Here is a 16140-nt window from a genome sequence, read left to right as displayed (position 1 = left end):
ATGTCAACCTTAACATACATTACATAAAATTAAGGAAGAGCAACCGTAGTAAAAAGCATTTCACTACTCTGATCCATGTTCTCTTCTTACTTCTCATCCAGCTCTGTTTGTCATTTCTTCATGCATTGTATCTAAATTAGATTCTCAGTTCCTTGGGGTAAGAAGACATAATTTTCATTTATCTGTAAAGGACCATGCATGCTTATGGCTCTGTAGAGATGTTAAATATGTATATCCACATTTATTAAAATATTGATGCTTTTATCTATTCATATAGTGCAGAGGCAACATGGCAGCAGTTGTATCCATTTAAAAACTATTTCCCATCTGTAATAGCTATAACGTGATATATTTATAGTAGCTGAGTGCTGATCACTCTCTATTTCCTAGTTCATACTTACATTGCTCTTTCTGGTCTTATTAACTAACACTGCACAAAAATAAAAATCTCAATTTTCTCTGACGGCATCAAAATCTTTTTCTAAAAATAAAGCATAGGGGTAACACAGAGTGGTTTTATCACTCATCCATACTGCGTGATCACAGTCTTAGCGGGTGAAGGCTTCTGTACCAACTCAAGACTGCTTCTGCCCTCCAAAATCTTGTAATTTAAATAGTCCTGATGATAGTAAAAATTTGAGGAATTTTGGATACCAGCATTCTTGCTACCTAGCTTGAGAGGCATTGAAGTATCTGATTTTCAAAGTACTAGAGCATAGTACTTTCTAAAACAGAAGTTCTTGGAAAGGGAAGTTCCTTATTATTTTGAAAATTTTGGCTGACAAAATTACCATAATTATTGCAAGCATGTATTCTACAAGCTAGGAGGGTTTTTAATGCAAAAAGATAAAATGAGGATACTATCAATCCAGATATAACATATTAAAATATTTCTATTAACAAGTGCAGTAAAAGGCTGTAGATATACTCTCCTTTATAGTCAAACATATTTATTTCTTACTTAGACAAAAAAGTAAGTAGGCATGTCCAAATCCCACAGCAAAATCCACACAGGCCCCTGTCATGACCCAGAGCTCATTGCATGAATGAGCCTGGACTAATCATTTCAAAAGTTAGCTCAAAAGATAAGGAATTATTGTAGAGTAGATGCTGCTGTATGCAGAGCAATTAAACTGTTCTGCTTCACATAACACTTAATAAATGGTTAAGCATTTAAGTGTTGAATAAAGTGAACATCTTCAAATACCCTGCTTTGCTGAGCTGAAAACTCGAAATGGGTTGCTCATTCATGGGTCAGTACATAGGGAGTGGTCTTAACAAACTGTTTACTCAGAGTAGCAGGAAAGAAGTTACATGGGGATAATGTCACTGGTATTTCTTCATAAAGTGCCCTACAGGCGGTGGATTTAATAATTCTATTATCTTTGCATACAGAGACCTGTTTCAACCAGTGTTTCACCATGCTTTTTACTGGATAAAATGATAAACATCAATCCAACTTAATGTCAAACCTGTGTAAGGCTGCACTGGTTATGGCCAGAACACACACTTTGTTGGACTGAACAAACGGCAAAGGTTCATTTTACCCAACTTTTGATGTCTCACATATAGGCATCTACCTCAGAGCTTTCCTTACTATGCATGAAGAGAACTGTGTCAATCAATGCACTAAGGTATGATTCATTAGACCTGCACTAAATGTTTACTTCAGGATAAGCCATTGTACATTGTAAAACAACTAGATTTAGTAAATTAATCCCATTTCATTAAACAGTGAGAATCGAATGTTTATTCATTTCTTTACATCTTCAGAGAAAATCAATTCCAGATATCCTGTCTACAAGCCTTATAAGTAAACAAAACAGCGTCAATGGCCTGACTCAAACACCATCCCTCAATAGTCTGCAGACCTTAATTTTTACTCCTTGACAAAACTGCTGTCCAATGCCAACTATTGCTCTCCAGACATGGCTTGGGGCCAGATATGGCACAGCCCAGGAAATGCTCTCCAAAGGCAGCTAGAAGATGGTCTGCCAGCTTCAGATAGAAGCAGGCCCTACCAGTTGGTTTCAGTGCCAGAAAATGGTCCTTTGCATCTTCTACTTGAAGAAAAAAAGTTAATTGGCATAGATGACAATTCTAAACTGCAACTTTAAATGAGAAGGAAGTAGATAGAAAGGTAGCTTTTAAATGAACATTCTAATGAAAGTAAGAAAATAAAGAATGTAAACATAGCAAAACCAAAAAAGAAGCACGAAGATGGAAGAACGGCTACAAAAAACTATTAAACTATGGTGATATTCATGATTGTGATTACTTTGGACAAATATAACAGGGACAGTAGCTATTATCTAAATGAACTGGCATTTTAGTATACAGTTCACTTGATATATAATGAGAAGATCTACTCCCTGTGAATTATGACAGAGAATACTACCAACAGAAGGAAAGTAGGGAATGAATTTCCAGAAGATTGGAACTTGGACCAACTTTGTTTCTATCAAAACTAATGGTAAAGCACCTTCTGAAGAAAAGAGCTTCACTAGCGCTGAACACAGGCCATCCTGACATAAAGGCAGAAGCTGAGCTATAATGACTTAATGTCTCTGTACAGGAATGAATTATTACATGGACCTCATCGTGTACGGGAGGTCGTATTTTGTAAGGGTATTATGAGATGTAATGGTCAGGTTTTCACGTGCACTCAACTTTACATCCTTCACAATGAGAAGTATGAACAATGAGAACTCTTGAAGATCAATGTGGTTGCTTTGCTCAACGAAGAACTACGGCCCTACAAAACTGAGTTTAGAAATAACGTATGTATGGAGCACCTTTTCATTTGTTTACACCCCAGGATGGGGGGAGCTGGATTAAAATGACTTGCTTTCCTTTCAGCTTTTTTCTGATCACATCATTTTACTCCAATTTACATGAGTTTTAGCTTCAAGAATCATTGGTCATTGCTGAATGCAAATAAGCACAAAGTAAAATTATATTAAGCTTGCACAATTGATCTTTCATCATTTTAAATGGTACCTTTTAAAATTTCCTGTAAAATCAGCCTGAAATACTCCCATCGTTGACTGTCATCAAGTAGAGCAGGGTCACTTTGGGAAAACCCATTCTCAGTGATGTAAATTATAGGGTTATTATATGTATCCTAGAACAAGAGAGCAGAAGTTTTATTCAGAACAGATGTAAGAAAGCCCATAAAATCAGATGCATTACCCTCTATCTTTTCTAAGCTACAAACTAAAACTAGTTTTCATCAAATTGCACTGACCCTATTAACTTAATTTTCCATGAGCTGACCTTTTATGACTAACAATGGAAAAGCAAAACTGTGCAAATATCCATGAAGACAGTGAAATGACTTATTTTAATGAGAAGACTAAAATATCTTTCCTGCATTAGCATCTGCTTATTGTCACTGCTCCTTAACCCCTTGGTACTGGCAGTCACCACACGTCCCATTGCCAGGAGCAGATGCATGCCAGGAAAGCCTTACTGCTGGCATCAGAAAGATCATTTCTGGAGTTCAAAAGATGATATAACACTAGTGTGTCATTTCAAACTGTAAAATAGCTATCAAGTACAAAGGCAATAGGAAAATACTAAGGCTTCTACTTTTTATAGCCAGCATGCAAAAATTAAATTAAGAATCCCAAGGTGACTTGTTTATTTATACCTTGTACAATGTCTTATGCCATCCAGATGGGCTCCTCAAAAAACCCCTGAATCACCAGTATTGGATTCTCAGATGCCCTCATTGGCCAGCTAATAGTGATAAAATGGTCCTATGAGCCTTAGGTCATTCCTTGATGTAACACAGAAGTCAATGCAAACCCCATGGTACTACAGCCAGGCATAAAATCCCAGTTGCAACAGGCCAAGAAGGATCCATTATTTGCTCAGCTTCACAGTCCATTGAAACACTTAGCCTCTTGTCTGAGTTTTCTTGGTCTTAAGTTTAACAGTTCAGGGCAAAGAAGTCAGCAATAGCCACTATCATCATTTTTTCCTCTTTAGTGAATCCTAGAAGCCTTGATGATAAGTAACCCTGCTTTGAATGCATTGCAGAAATCCAGGACTTCATGATGGCTGGATATTCACCATCAGCAAATACTGTCCTGACACACCCATATTAGGTAAAGGACAGGTACCCTTTAGTGGCTTTTTGATCCGCTACAGAATTCATAGAGGTTCTACCAATCTGAGTTCAGAGCTATAGACACAAGTCCACATTGTTTTCTCCAAACATCTTATCACAATTGTGCCAGGCTTTAGTATGACCTTTTATCACATTATAAGTTGCCTTGCAAGCTCTGGTACCAATGCTGGGGCTATACCTTTTTTCACAACCACCTATAGCAACAACATAAGGCTCATTAATAGTGATCACTCAGTCTCCAAATGTTCTGAAGCAATACTTTGCATGAATATCAAAGGTCTCAATGATCTTTTCAGATCTCCAGCCACCTTCATCTTCTAAGGACTGAGGTAAGCCAAAGAGATACAGTGAGCAGGATGCTATGTCCCAGGTTATTAATGATTTTGTTGTAATAATTGACTCCTGAAAATACTAAAAGAAACAAAAAAGGGTTAATGTAATAACTTTATTACACTTTAACACATGAAGAAACCTCACTGCGCATTTTCTCCGTTAAGAGATGCAAATATTTCCTCTCAACTGCATGCTGGCTACTGTTACAAGACCCCAGAGTTGGAAAAAATGCTCAGCACAGAAAATCTTCCAACCAGGCACATAAAATGAAATGAGGATGCAAATTTTCAAAATAGATCAGTGGACAGCAACTCCCCAGGAGAAACATAATTCTGATGGGTGCTGGTCACATGAAAATATAATCCTTTCATTTAAATGCCTCAATGGCAGCCTGGCTGCATGTACAAGATGAAAGTGTGTTAGAAAAATCCTGACACTTGAGAGCCTGACAGGTAGATTTGTTCTAATGAAAGCATTTCTTTCCTTAAGAACTGTGTCTTTTAAAGTTTGGTGCCACACTCAGCAAGGTAACTAAGTTGATCTTTTATGATTTGAACTTGGTTAGCTGGGTGAGCTGTTTTCTCTAGACTGTTCCATTCTCCATCACTGTCTGTGACAGCATTAAGACAAAGAAGATCCTGTCCATGCCTTCAATATTTTGCAGTGGTGTGAATTCAATGGTTCCCTCATCAGCTGGGGTGTCTTACCAAGTCTATATGACATTTAAGGCTTTTCATTGGGCTTTAATAGATTTTAGATGGAGTGTAGGGCACTGGTCTCTCTGGCCACCAACTTGAATGGCTTGGCAATAGTTTAGCCGAGAAACAGTCTTCCTTTTACACTGCCACTGCTGGAGACTGCTCAGTCCCTCTAACTGCAAGAAGGAATTGGCTCACCTCTCTAAAAGCTCATGACTTCTAACCTTTCTTGCCCCCCCTTGATAAGACAGAGATCAATTTTTAATTTCCTGGATGTGTTGTTAAAGCTGGCCAGTACTGGGGATGTATTTCTAGAGGCTTAAAAGGAATTCACCTTCTGTTCAGATTTAGCAGTGGCTGACATGAATACGTTTCCTAAAGGACTATTTTTATGCTGCTGAGAGGTCACTGTAAGTTTAAATATCAGCATACCTTAAGCTCTTATATAGGCATTTTTAATTTTGCTTACATCCAAACACAACTACATTGCTTTTAAGCCTTCTGAAAACACTAGATATTGCAAAACACATCATAAGCTCTGGTTCAGAGAGTATCAATTAGCTTGCTCTTTTACTTGAACTATCTGGTTTAGTGCGATAATTGGAAAAGGCCAACAGTGGCCTTGAATTATTACTTGTTAAGCTAAGAGGCTCCAGCCAGGAATAGGTCTCCATCATGCTGGTGGAATGTAGAAATCAGTCAGCTTTTCCTTCAGAGACTTGGGCTAAATATACCAAAGTGTTTAAGAACCTTAGAAACCTAAAATTCACAAAAAATTCACGGGTCTTAAACTACCACATAACCTAATAAGACATAGGTGCTTATGAAATGTCTATCCCAAGGCTTTGCTATACTGAAACCCAGAATTGAGAAAGGTCTAAAGAAGTTGAGAACACAGCAGAAAGGAGGAGGAGGAAGACTAAGTTGCAAAGATTAACAAAATGTATGCTTAGGAGGTTATATATGGTTTAGATTATTATTCTTAACAGTTTCTGAACCAGACAGTTTGTTTAACCCAAAGCAGGAAACTTGTTCATTAGTAAATGTGTCTGTACTATATTGTACTATAACTTCCCTAGTATTTTCAGGTTCAGCTTGCTGTGTATTGATATTTAAAAATGTCAACACAGGACCCCATACTAACTTCTTCTTAAAAGGACAGTATTAGACTTCAAATTATCCTAACTTCAAATGACTGATCGTAAGGATTTCTGTCAAATGGCTTTTTTAAGACAACATTTACTGCAGCAATCAATTATGAACCCCAGATTTAGATAGTGCCTTCTCGTAAACAAACAGGCGCATACACATCCTTTAGCGCAGCAAGACTCAATAAGTTTGTTTACGAAGTAATTCACAATAAATCTCACAGCTAGTTTGCTTTTCCTTCCAAATGCAGCACCAGAAAAACACATTAAATTCTGAGGAGACACTTGCCTGTGCCTGAGAATCCACCCACATAAAAGAGGAAGGAATATACCAGAATTTTAAATTTTGAAAAGAAAAATCTTTCCATTTGCAAGAGCAATTAGGAGCAAATACAGTTTGTTACTGTTACTTTTGAACAGGGACCAATTTGACTTCAGTGAGACTGGGGGTGTGTTAACTGTTTGCTGGTGGGACTGCAAAGTTTACTACATAAGCTTAAACTGGGAAAAAAGGAAAACCTTTGCTGGCACAGGATCCTGTTCTACCACATTGAGAGTAATGCTTGCCTAGAAGACACTAGCATTTCCCATTCTAATTTTCAGATTATAAATTACTTCGTAGAATTTATAACATTTAAGTGCAACCAGCTATCATTCATTTTTTACATCTTAATTAAACACCAATATTGAAAAAGATTTATGCTTTGTGTTAGGAAATGAAGAGAAATAGAACTGCATCCCTGAAAAATGTAAGTGTCAAGTCAAATTTCCAGATTGTCTCATACCTTTCAGAGTAGCCTGATTTAGTTTCTATGGCTGTATCTGGGGTCAGCTAGAAGCAGAAATACAGAAGAAAACACTCTTCCGAGAAAGTGTGTATATATGGGTTTTGTGGAGACACCCCAAAATTTTGGGATTACAGACATTAAGAAGCATTTTGTTACTGGAAAGTGAAGGATTGTTCTTTTCTCCTTTCTGTCGTCTTGTCTCCCCATCCTGATTCCCTGCATTCATGCTGAAGTGAGGCATAACATCAAACGCTCCCGAATCAATACCCCCACACCTACTACTTCTCTCTCCCTCCACACCGACACCTGGTATTTAGCAGCAAACTTCTTTTGCTCAGGGTACCTTCTGGGGTAAAAATAATTGTACAAAAATACTTTAAAAACAAACTTGGTGTAAGTTTTAACCTAAAACCTGACACGTCTTAGGAAGAGCACACCCACAACATCGCTGCTTTAAAAGACCCTCCCCCCACCGAGTTAGAAACAGAATGGTTTTAAAGGTTTTCAAATGTCCTCCGTCTTAGGTGTGAAATTGGTAGTGAATCAGTTGGTGTGAATGATTTTATTTGAAAGGACATTGCTCTAAGCTTTCTAATTCTTCACATGCTCTTTGTAAAAATGTTTATAGAGAAGATGATGGCCTTTCCATGCTATGCAGTTACAATTGCTTCAACAGATCACTGCACAAGGGAAGTGAACTCCTGCCTAATGAAAGCTGGCCTACTTGGAGTTCCTCCAGTGCCCTTTCACTAAATGTAAAGTTCATAATATTAATCAGGCAACTGCTTATACTGGGGATCAAGTGAACATTTTCTGAAATTACAGCTGAGTTTTGTCAAAATGTTAGCTTTCCTCACCAAGTGCATTCAGAATGTCTGCCTGCTATTTCCCACTCTGATGTCTAAATAACAGAGCCCGTTCAGTAGGCAGCTCTGTGGGGTTGTACAGCGCCTGCAGCCCCAGCTGAAGGAGTATCAGTACAGGAAAGAAACCACAAGGACTCAGCCAAATTTAAATTCAACACACCACAAAAAGAGTTCCTAGGGAAGGGCAAGCTGTGCCAGTGAAAGTGGGCCGCATATTGTAAATTTTGGTAGCAAAGGAAAGGCATCCATTCAAGCCTCTCCGGGATGCTGGCATGGTTTTTGCAGTCATGCTCTGCAGGAGAAAATGGCTGGTTGGTCTGTTTACAGCAGATTCACCAGCCCCCCCTTTCTGAATTCTTGAAACAAAGGCTCCTCCACTCTCTGGTGAAAACCATAATCTGCAGGATGCGGAGGACAGGCTGCTGCCTACTGAACAGCCAAACTCTACAGGACCAAAATTCTGCAGAACAAATATTGCTTCTGCTGGTATCTTCCTAGTACAGATTAGGATAACCTGAAGAGCATTTTCTAAGAAATCATTTCCCTTCATAGCCTTCCACCTTTTAATCTTCAAACCAGTGGAAGAAAAGAATTGCCAAGGCAAACAGTGCCCCAGAAGTACAAGGATATATATCTTCTTGGTAGAACTGAGATTCAGCAGAGTAGGAGATGGAATTGAGATTCAGAGGTTCATCCAAACCTACTTTGCTTTTTTCTCCTCGGAATGTTATCCTCCCAGCATATAAGAAACCTCAGCCAACGACTTTGATTCTCCCAACCTTTCTGGTTCAGCTTCAGTTGCTTTTATTCTTCACAATTCTCTTTGTTTCTTCTTTCTTCCATTCCCTATGTTCTACAGGCAAAGCTGCCATTTCCTGTCTTTTCCCAGTAAGTCACCTTCATCTTTCCCCCAGTCCATACCAATGGAATTAAAATAAACAATTCAGAAGTGTAACAAATTTTATATCTGAGTTTTAGCGATCTGACCAGCTTGTTTATGTGCTGTATCCCTTTTCGCTTTTACACTGTCTGCTGAGATTGTGAAAGCTCTTCTCCTCAGAGCAGGGACTGTCTTTTGCTTGTCAGAGAACTAAGTACAGTTCCTAGTTGAGTCTGAAGAATCCTCTCTAATTTGCTAAAGAAAATATCTGGGAAAAGTATGTCCCTCTTAGTGTAAAATAGTTGAGATGAAGTTCAGTACATCAGAGTATACTGATAAACTAAATGCATTTGCCAAATAAGATACTTGTCTGTTGTAAGCCATCCAAAAATATCCTTATGGCTAGGATCCCTGTAACTATAAACATTCTGATGAAGCAAAATGATTTAGAGTTACAATTAAAAAAACTGAAGTAAGCAAAAAGATACATAGGAAATATAATACTAATCCTATCCCAAAAGATTGTGCTATCCAAGGGGATCTGGAATATTAATTAGTAAGTTGTTGCAAACCTATAAAAAATCATCCCATAATTACTCTGAAAAAAGTTGCAATTTCAAAGCTACACTGCAGAATAGCATACTGGATTAATTATGCCAGACTGCAGCAATAACCTTGAATTAAAGCTGCAACCTTCTATTTTTAAGAAACAATTGCCTTTCTGGTTGATGAAACCTGTCGTCCCATCAGGTAACAGACGTGACCAGGAAAGAGAAAAGCGATAATGAGTCAATCCAAGCTGTTTGATACATTTCAAATCTTCCTCCCACAGAGTGTAGCTGCCACAAGCTACATCACCAGTCTGGTTCTTGAAAACTCGATCTCCTCCCTGATGGGTGAATGCGTCCCAGACATTAGGGCCCTCTCCATCTGCATCCCAGCCTTCTGCTTGAAAAACAAAACTTGGTCATTATACTTTTGACATCAAAAGACATATGTTGAATGTAAATATTTATCACAAGGTAGGCACAAAGCCCTCAAAATCTTACGAGCAAAATGAGCAGTATTCCCTTCCCCCTCCTTATATCATTTAAAGTAACTGGAACTTTCAAACATTAGTATATATTTGCATTAGGTTTTGCATTTATTCATATTTTTGCTTGCTGCTAATTATTTGAAAATCCTGTTTTAAAAAGCATTCAGAGTTCTGACACTCTTCATACTTCCTTAGCCAAAAATCAGATGTTTGCAACTCTTGAGATATTACAGGTTTTCACAAAGGGCATTTTCTAATGCAACTTCCATCCATAAATGTAAAAGATCAGTCCATATCAAAGAAAGCCTTTAGGGTATGAGAAATACACTCAACAAATAGGCACTTATGGCTTTCTGGATGTCCTTTGAAAATCCTGACAGTCTGTTAAAAAGAGAGGAATGCCATTATGAGCCATGGCCCTAGGCATATACAAGCTGAATTAATAACACAGCTCTGCAAAACTTCTGCTTTTTGCTTAGCCAAACGTTCACAGAATGCTCAAAGTGCTCAAATGTGTTTAAATGCTCAAAATCCCTGCACCATTTTCTTCACTTTCACAGTTTTGGGAAATTTCTTTGCAATCCAAAATTGAGATAAACAGATTACCTCTAAAATATTCAAAATTTAACTGTTTTTTGAGATTACACAACACTAACATTACACAGTATTTAAACCAAATAAATGTACCTTTCTTCATGACAAGCTTCTTTGTCTTTCCAGAGCAATTCTGTAACTGAGGAAAACATTTCATTTTTAATGTGGAGAGCTTTGTAAACTTACACCCCTGCAAAGTGTGATTTTATCATAAAATTCCAAATAACTCCAAAATGGCCAACCTCATTTAACAGCAAGATGTTTCAGAGCCCCAGTGAATGCACTGTTCCAGGGTTACTCTTTAAAAACTAAAATGACATTGTGTGCTAAAATCATGTATAAATTAAATATCAGTTGAGTTGTAAGATTAATAACTATATAATAGCTACATATCAATCCTCAATAAAAGTGTTTTAATAATCAATTAGTATCATAGAAATTAGAGATGGAGGAGAACTATTAGGAGGTCATTGAGTCCATCCCCTGCCAACGTAAGATTGCTCCCTTAAGTATATTCAGTACTTAATACACATCTGTCTTATTAAATCTAAGTTTAATGCAAGGTTAAGCATATTGAAGACACTTAATTTAAAGCATTACTAAAATTTGTAATATCACTTCTATAACCTAGCTTTTCAAAGATCATTGTCACATTTCATGTTCTTTACAGAATTTTATCGCAGCGCACGGACACTGATACATCTACATTTGGCTGGTCAGTAAATTAAAGTCTTATATGGGACAACCTTCAAAGTAGGTCAAATTTTAGATTCCGACAGTTTGAGCTTCTCTTAATCTCAGATTTTATCACAGACTTTGTGCTCTGTCTGTGTACTCCTCGGAAAAAATGCAGTACTAAAAGTTTTCTATATCCTGCTTCTGATTTCAAATATGCCTGCTGAAACAGTCATTTTAGAGGAGTGCAGGAAATTACAAGTGACAGTAATTCTTTGGTGGTACCTAGAATTCAGAAGCATTTAAGAGCAGGCTTCCTGCACCATATCAATATGATATCGCTCCTTTTTCACTACGGCGGGTGTAAAGGGAAGTCAAAAGCTGCCATAATGGGCAGCTAACACACCTTCACTTAAGAATCAGCAGCTAGAGCAGATGCTGAAGGATTTCTTTTTTGCCTGTCTTCTTCCAGCAAAGAAGGTGGGAGGGAGGGGGAGAAGCATTTGATTTTCAGCAGAGTGTGACAGTACTACTCCAGTGGTCATCAGCCACTATAAAGCCCTGACTGGGGCTGTGGCAAACAGACCCACTTTCAAGCATTCCTCATGCTGTTCGAAGAGCCACTCTATACAGTGCAGAATATCCGAGCTAGCTAAATAAAGTGTACGAAGCAATCGAGCCAAGGCAACAGGGAGCTCCACATACACTGATGTATCCTGCTGAGCCACAATTAGTCTGCACAGAGCTCTGCTCTGCTTCAATGAACTGAGCTTGCACCTCCAAGCTTGCTCAAAAACCTCCATGCTACAGAGCAGTTCACAGTGTAGACATACCCTGAGTTTTAGAGAGCTTCAGGGCCAGGAAAGAACAGTGATGAGGAAGTGATTTTACATTTCAAACACATAGGTGAGACTTAGCTACCTAATCATCACATAACATGTCATCAAATGATTAATATAAATTTTCATGAAACATGATGCCTGTTCCCCATTCTCTGAAATTATTACAATGGAGTAAGATAGAATGTTTTTCCTTTTAAGTGAAGCTAGTGAAGGAGGAATATTACTGACCAGAGTATTTAAGTTTTCATGTACTTTTCCAAGTCAGCTTTTCTTCTAACTCAGTTGTGCTTTTACCTTTCGGAGTGAAATTTTCTTGGCCTGGTCTCCGCCCAGAAGGTGAAATTTTGTTTGAATTAATGCAGTTCAACTGTTTGGCATATGAGAGAAGTGAAGAAAACCACTTTTACTATTAGGAGAATTTTTTGCAACTTTTCCCTCTCTCTCCAAAAGAAAAAATAAGGAAAATCAAGCAGAGTTGGAATTTAGCATAGAAATGGCCCTCAGTAAGAAAAAGTGCTTTTGAGTGTTCTGGTGCAAATTGATTTTGATTTGACTGAGTCATGAACCTTTGAAATCTGCACTTTGAGCATGCAGAGTACAATTGGTATGATTTTTTAGCACTTTGAAATATAGAGTGAAGAAGGTTGTACTGTGCATAAATACATAGCTGACAGTAAAAAATAAAGTAGTCTGTCAGCCCTTGCCTCATCCACTGTGTGTCTTGTGATATGTGCAGCAACTGAGTTTGGACTCTACAAGAACCATTGCTTCAATCATGCTGCCTCTAAGTTGGAAGCTGCACAGCTTCCAAAGCTTTCAGGAGGAAGAATTCCCTGTTGAGTTTCTTACTTCTGTGGGAAAAGGGTCATTTGAGTAGTGTCTAGACCACATTATAGATTTTTTTTTTTTACGTTTCTCCCACTCAGAAGCCTTAGGAAAGCTCGTTAAAAATACATTAAGAGAACATTAAAGTTGCACATCTAGCCGCTCAAAAGGCAGGAAATTATAATGTCATTCTATATGCACACACAATTCACGTTTTAAAAATTAGTTAGTAGAGCTATGCGCATTGCAGGACTCGAGTTAGAATCTTGCCCAGAATATTGATTCCCCGGGAACAGCGAGCTGTTCAGTCTATTAGGTGAAGCTAACCGAGCTCGTTAAAAGGTACCAAGCATGGTCAAGTACTCTCACTTTCAGCAATAACCAAGAACTAAAGGCTACATCCTCAAAGACAATTTTAGATCTACAACTCCCATTTAGGTACTGAAATCAATGGGAGCTAAGTGCCTGTATGCTGCAGGGTATAATATGAGAAAATCAGATCTATATGTATTTTAAAGGTCTCTAAACACACACTTACAAAGGGATAAAGGTTGGGGGGGTCATGGCTGTATGTGTCCCTGTACCTTATGGCTTTGCATTCCCTATCCTGCCACATACTTTCATACCATGATGGGCAAATCACTTTATCAGTCCCTCCATTCAGTTGGGAACATGACACATGTCCCTGGGAGAGGGCCTCCACAAGTCCAGCTGTTAACCTCTCAGTTTACCATTTTTCATATTCTTTGGAGATTAATTCCTAACTGAGGACTGAGTACCCTGTGAGTACCAATGTCTGATGAGGTAGTTCTCTCATCCAGTTTTGGAACAGGCAATAGTAATCTACTGAAATTAACTCTGGAAAAAGGGCATACTCAAGAACTAGTGGGAAAATTACTTACTCCTGCTTCCCCTCCCTATAGCTAGTGAAAGGTTTCTCCTCTATTTCTATTACCTATCCATATTTCTATAATTTGAAACATCTTTTACCTCTTCTTTCTGCTCAGGCCAGAAGCATTTAAACAGAATTGCTACATGGATTTGCATCAGATGTAGCATCTATGTAATGAGGCAAAGATCAAACACTCTCCTTCCTGGATACAGACTTTTCGTTCAATTAAAACTTCCTTAACACTCTGGCAGCTAAAAATTGACACCTTCAATTTGATATGCTGCTGTAGCTGCACCCCAAGCAAATCCAACTGGAAAAGCAATATCCTCTGACACCGGCTGAAAAGGATAGGCGAATACACAGCATTATGCGGTGCTATGGAGATGCGGGCTTCATGTGCAGGCAACAGTTTCTGGCTCGATCACTCTTCCACTTGTTACAAGCAGATTCTATACTGAAGACAAAAATAAACCCTGTGCAACTTCACACACTGAAGGGTAAGCCATGCACTTTGCATATCTCAGGATTAAAGCAGAGAAGTTCAGTCAGCTAACAGGGAAAGTGGGAAAGGCAGCAGTGGAGAGGCCAAGGGCAGTCACGGTGAAAGGGCTCCACCTAGTACAAAGCATTAGCACACAGAACAGATCCCTGTTTCCCTCCACTTCCCCCTCAGCTCCCACCTCCCAGCCAAAGGACTTTGTGGACCCTCTACTCAACATCAATCCTTTAGCCACCAGGCAAAACGTCAATTCCACCTCTTTCACTAAGCTTCAAAAACCAGCGGCACCTCTTCTTTTCCGGCATCAAGTTTATAATTTTTCTCTCCCAACACCAAAACAACTGGCCTGCAGTAGGTGAGAAAGAATGTTTTAGCCACTACATGTTCAGCAGTGAAAACCAATGAGTAGAAGAGGAAAATTTGTATGGGCGTACAGGCAGAACAGCTACCTTTCTCCTCCTTCAAAATCCCATCGATGCTCATTTTTTCTAGAGCAGCAATGACATCCGTACGGCATGTGTGCCAGAATCAGCATCTGCAAAACAGCCCTCAGGTCTCTTCCTCTACCTTCTGTCAGTGCTGTTACTGCTCTCCTGTCAGCAGGCTGAGAAGGGAGCAGCAGCAGGAGGACCAGTCAGGTATGACTGTAACAAGTGGGATGGGCTAAAAGTAGTTTACTGTCCCTTCCCAGAAAACTGCAACACCTGCCGCACTACATGGCACTACTGCGATTTTTTTTTTTTGGACTTAGAGGAGTTTTTTCCCCCATTTATTATAATACTATTTTCACACCGCTTTTGCCGAGGTCACTATCTGCACTTATTGGACTGCTAGGCAATAACGTATGATCACTACTATTTTTTCTTCTTGTTTGTATCTCTTGCACTTTTTGGATTTTGAAACCTTTCTGGGTGAGGACCTACTCCTGCAAAGCATTATACATGTAGGTGATATTTTCTTTGATAAAAAGAATAAGACAAACCTTAACACACACACAGAAAAAGCCCCTATTACAGTTAATGCACATACTTTTGCCAGAAACACACACAATAAAAGACTCAACTTCTTAGGCAAAAACATCCTTTGTAGAGATGCAGAGAAGCTGATTTAATTCCCCAGTGCACGTTGCAGAACCAGACAGTGCAGATGCAATGCAAAATAAATCAGGCTTTCACAGCAGGCATGCATTTCCTCAAGTGTCTTTCAAAAGAAAGGTAAAAGCCCCTTGAATACAAAGGAACAAAGGGGGAAATGAGGCACAACATACCAACTTGTTCCCAAAACACATGCTGACACATGATCTAGGCAAACATAACATATTCTTTACGTGTTTTATACAGATGACCAAAAATTGATAAAATGAACTAGTTAATGTTCTCTGGTTGAAGCAGCTTCCGGCTTTCATTTGCAAGAAGGTAAGCATTGGACAGTTAAAAGTAAAACTCATCAGGCACACCTTAAATCATGATTAATAGGTATTAATGAACCAGAGTAATAATGCATATTTTTTACATCATTAAATGTTATTGGTAGGTAGCTTTGAAAATATAAGTGACATTAAATCTTTTCCCAGAAAATCATACAATTCAATTTCACAAGAGATATAATAAATATGTAACTCAATAATAGGGGGAGAGGGGCAGACAGGAGATAGTAGCAATAAAAACCCAATAAAAAGTTTTATAAAAATGCTTAACCATAAAAACAAGGCTAAAAAGTGTCACTGCTGATTCCCTAGCAGGAATTAACAAAGACAGAGATGGGCTTTAGGAGAGATTGAGTGGGAGGAAAATATTCCATAAGCAGTCTGGGGAAGAGTGAACAAAATTTGCCTCAGAGGTTAAGGCAGATTCACAGCAATGAGATAGCAGGCTATGCCAGATAGGTAGGCAGATACCGAAAGATGCAGAGCTTCAAAATTCAGAGAAG

The 16140-nt window shown here is 38.6% G+C and overlaps 1 protein-coding gene across 1 annotated transcript; it reads right to left on the bottom strand.

The window, feature by feature from the left end:
- Nucleotides 1-449: 449 nt before the first annotated feature.
- LOC104259089 (cytosolic beta-glucosidase-like) lies at nucleotides 450-15499 on the bottom strand. Its single transcript, XM_009814393.2, is given in 10 exon segments — nucleotides 450-481; nucleotides 3001-3124; nucleotides 3407-3474; nucleotides 3940-4157; nucleotides 4159-4219; nucleotides 4222-4502; nucleotides 4504-4537; nucleotides 9566-9793; nucleotides 13978-14050; nucleotides 15479-15499. Coding segments are annotated over 10 exon segments (1140 nt in total).
- Between the last annotated feature and the right edge of the window lie 641 nt (nucleotides 15500-16140).

Source organism: Gavia stellata, chromosome 5, assembly GCF_030936135.1.
Source record: "Gavia stellata isolate bGavSte3 chromosome 5, bGavSte3.hap2, whole genome shotgun sequence".
Lineage (NCBI taxonomy): Eukaryota > Metazoa > Chordata > Aves > Gaviiformes > Gaviidae > Gavia > Gavia stellata.
Note: the sequence above shows the minus strand (reverse complement) of the source record. Positions and strands in the feature narration are given on the sequence as shown.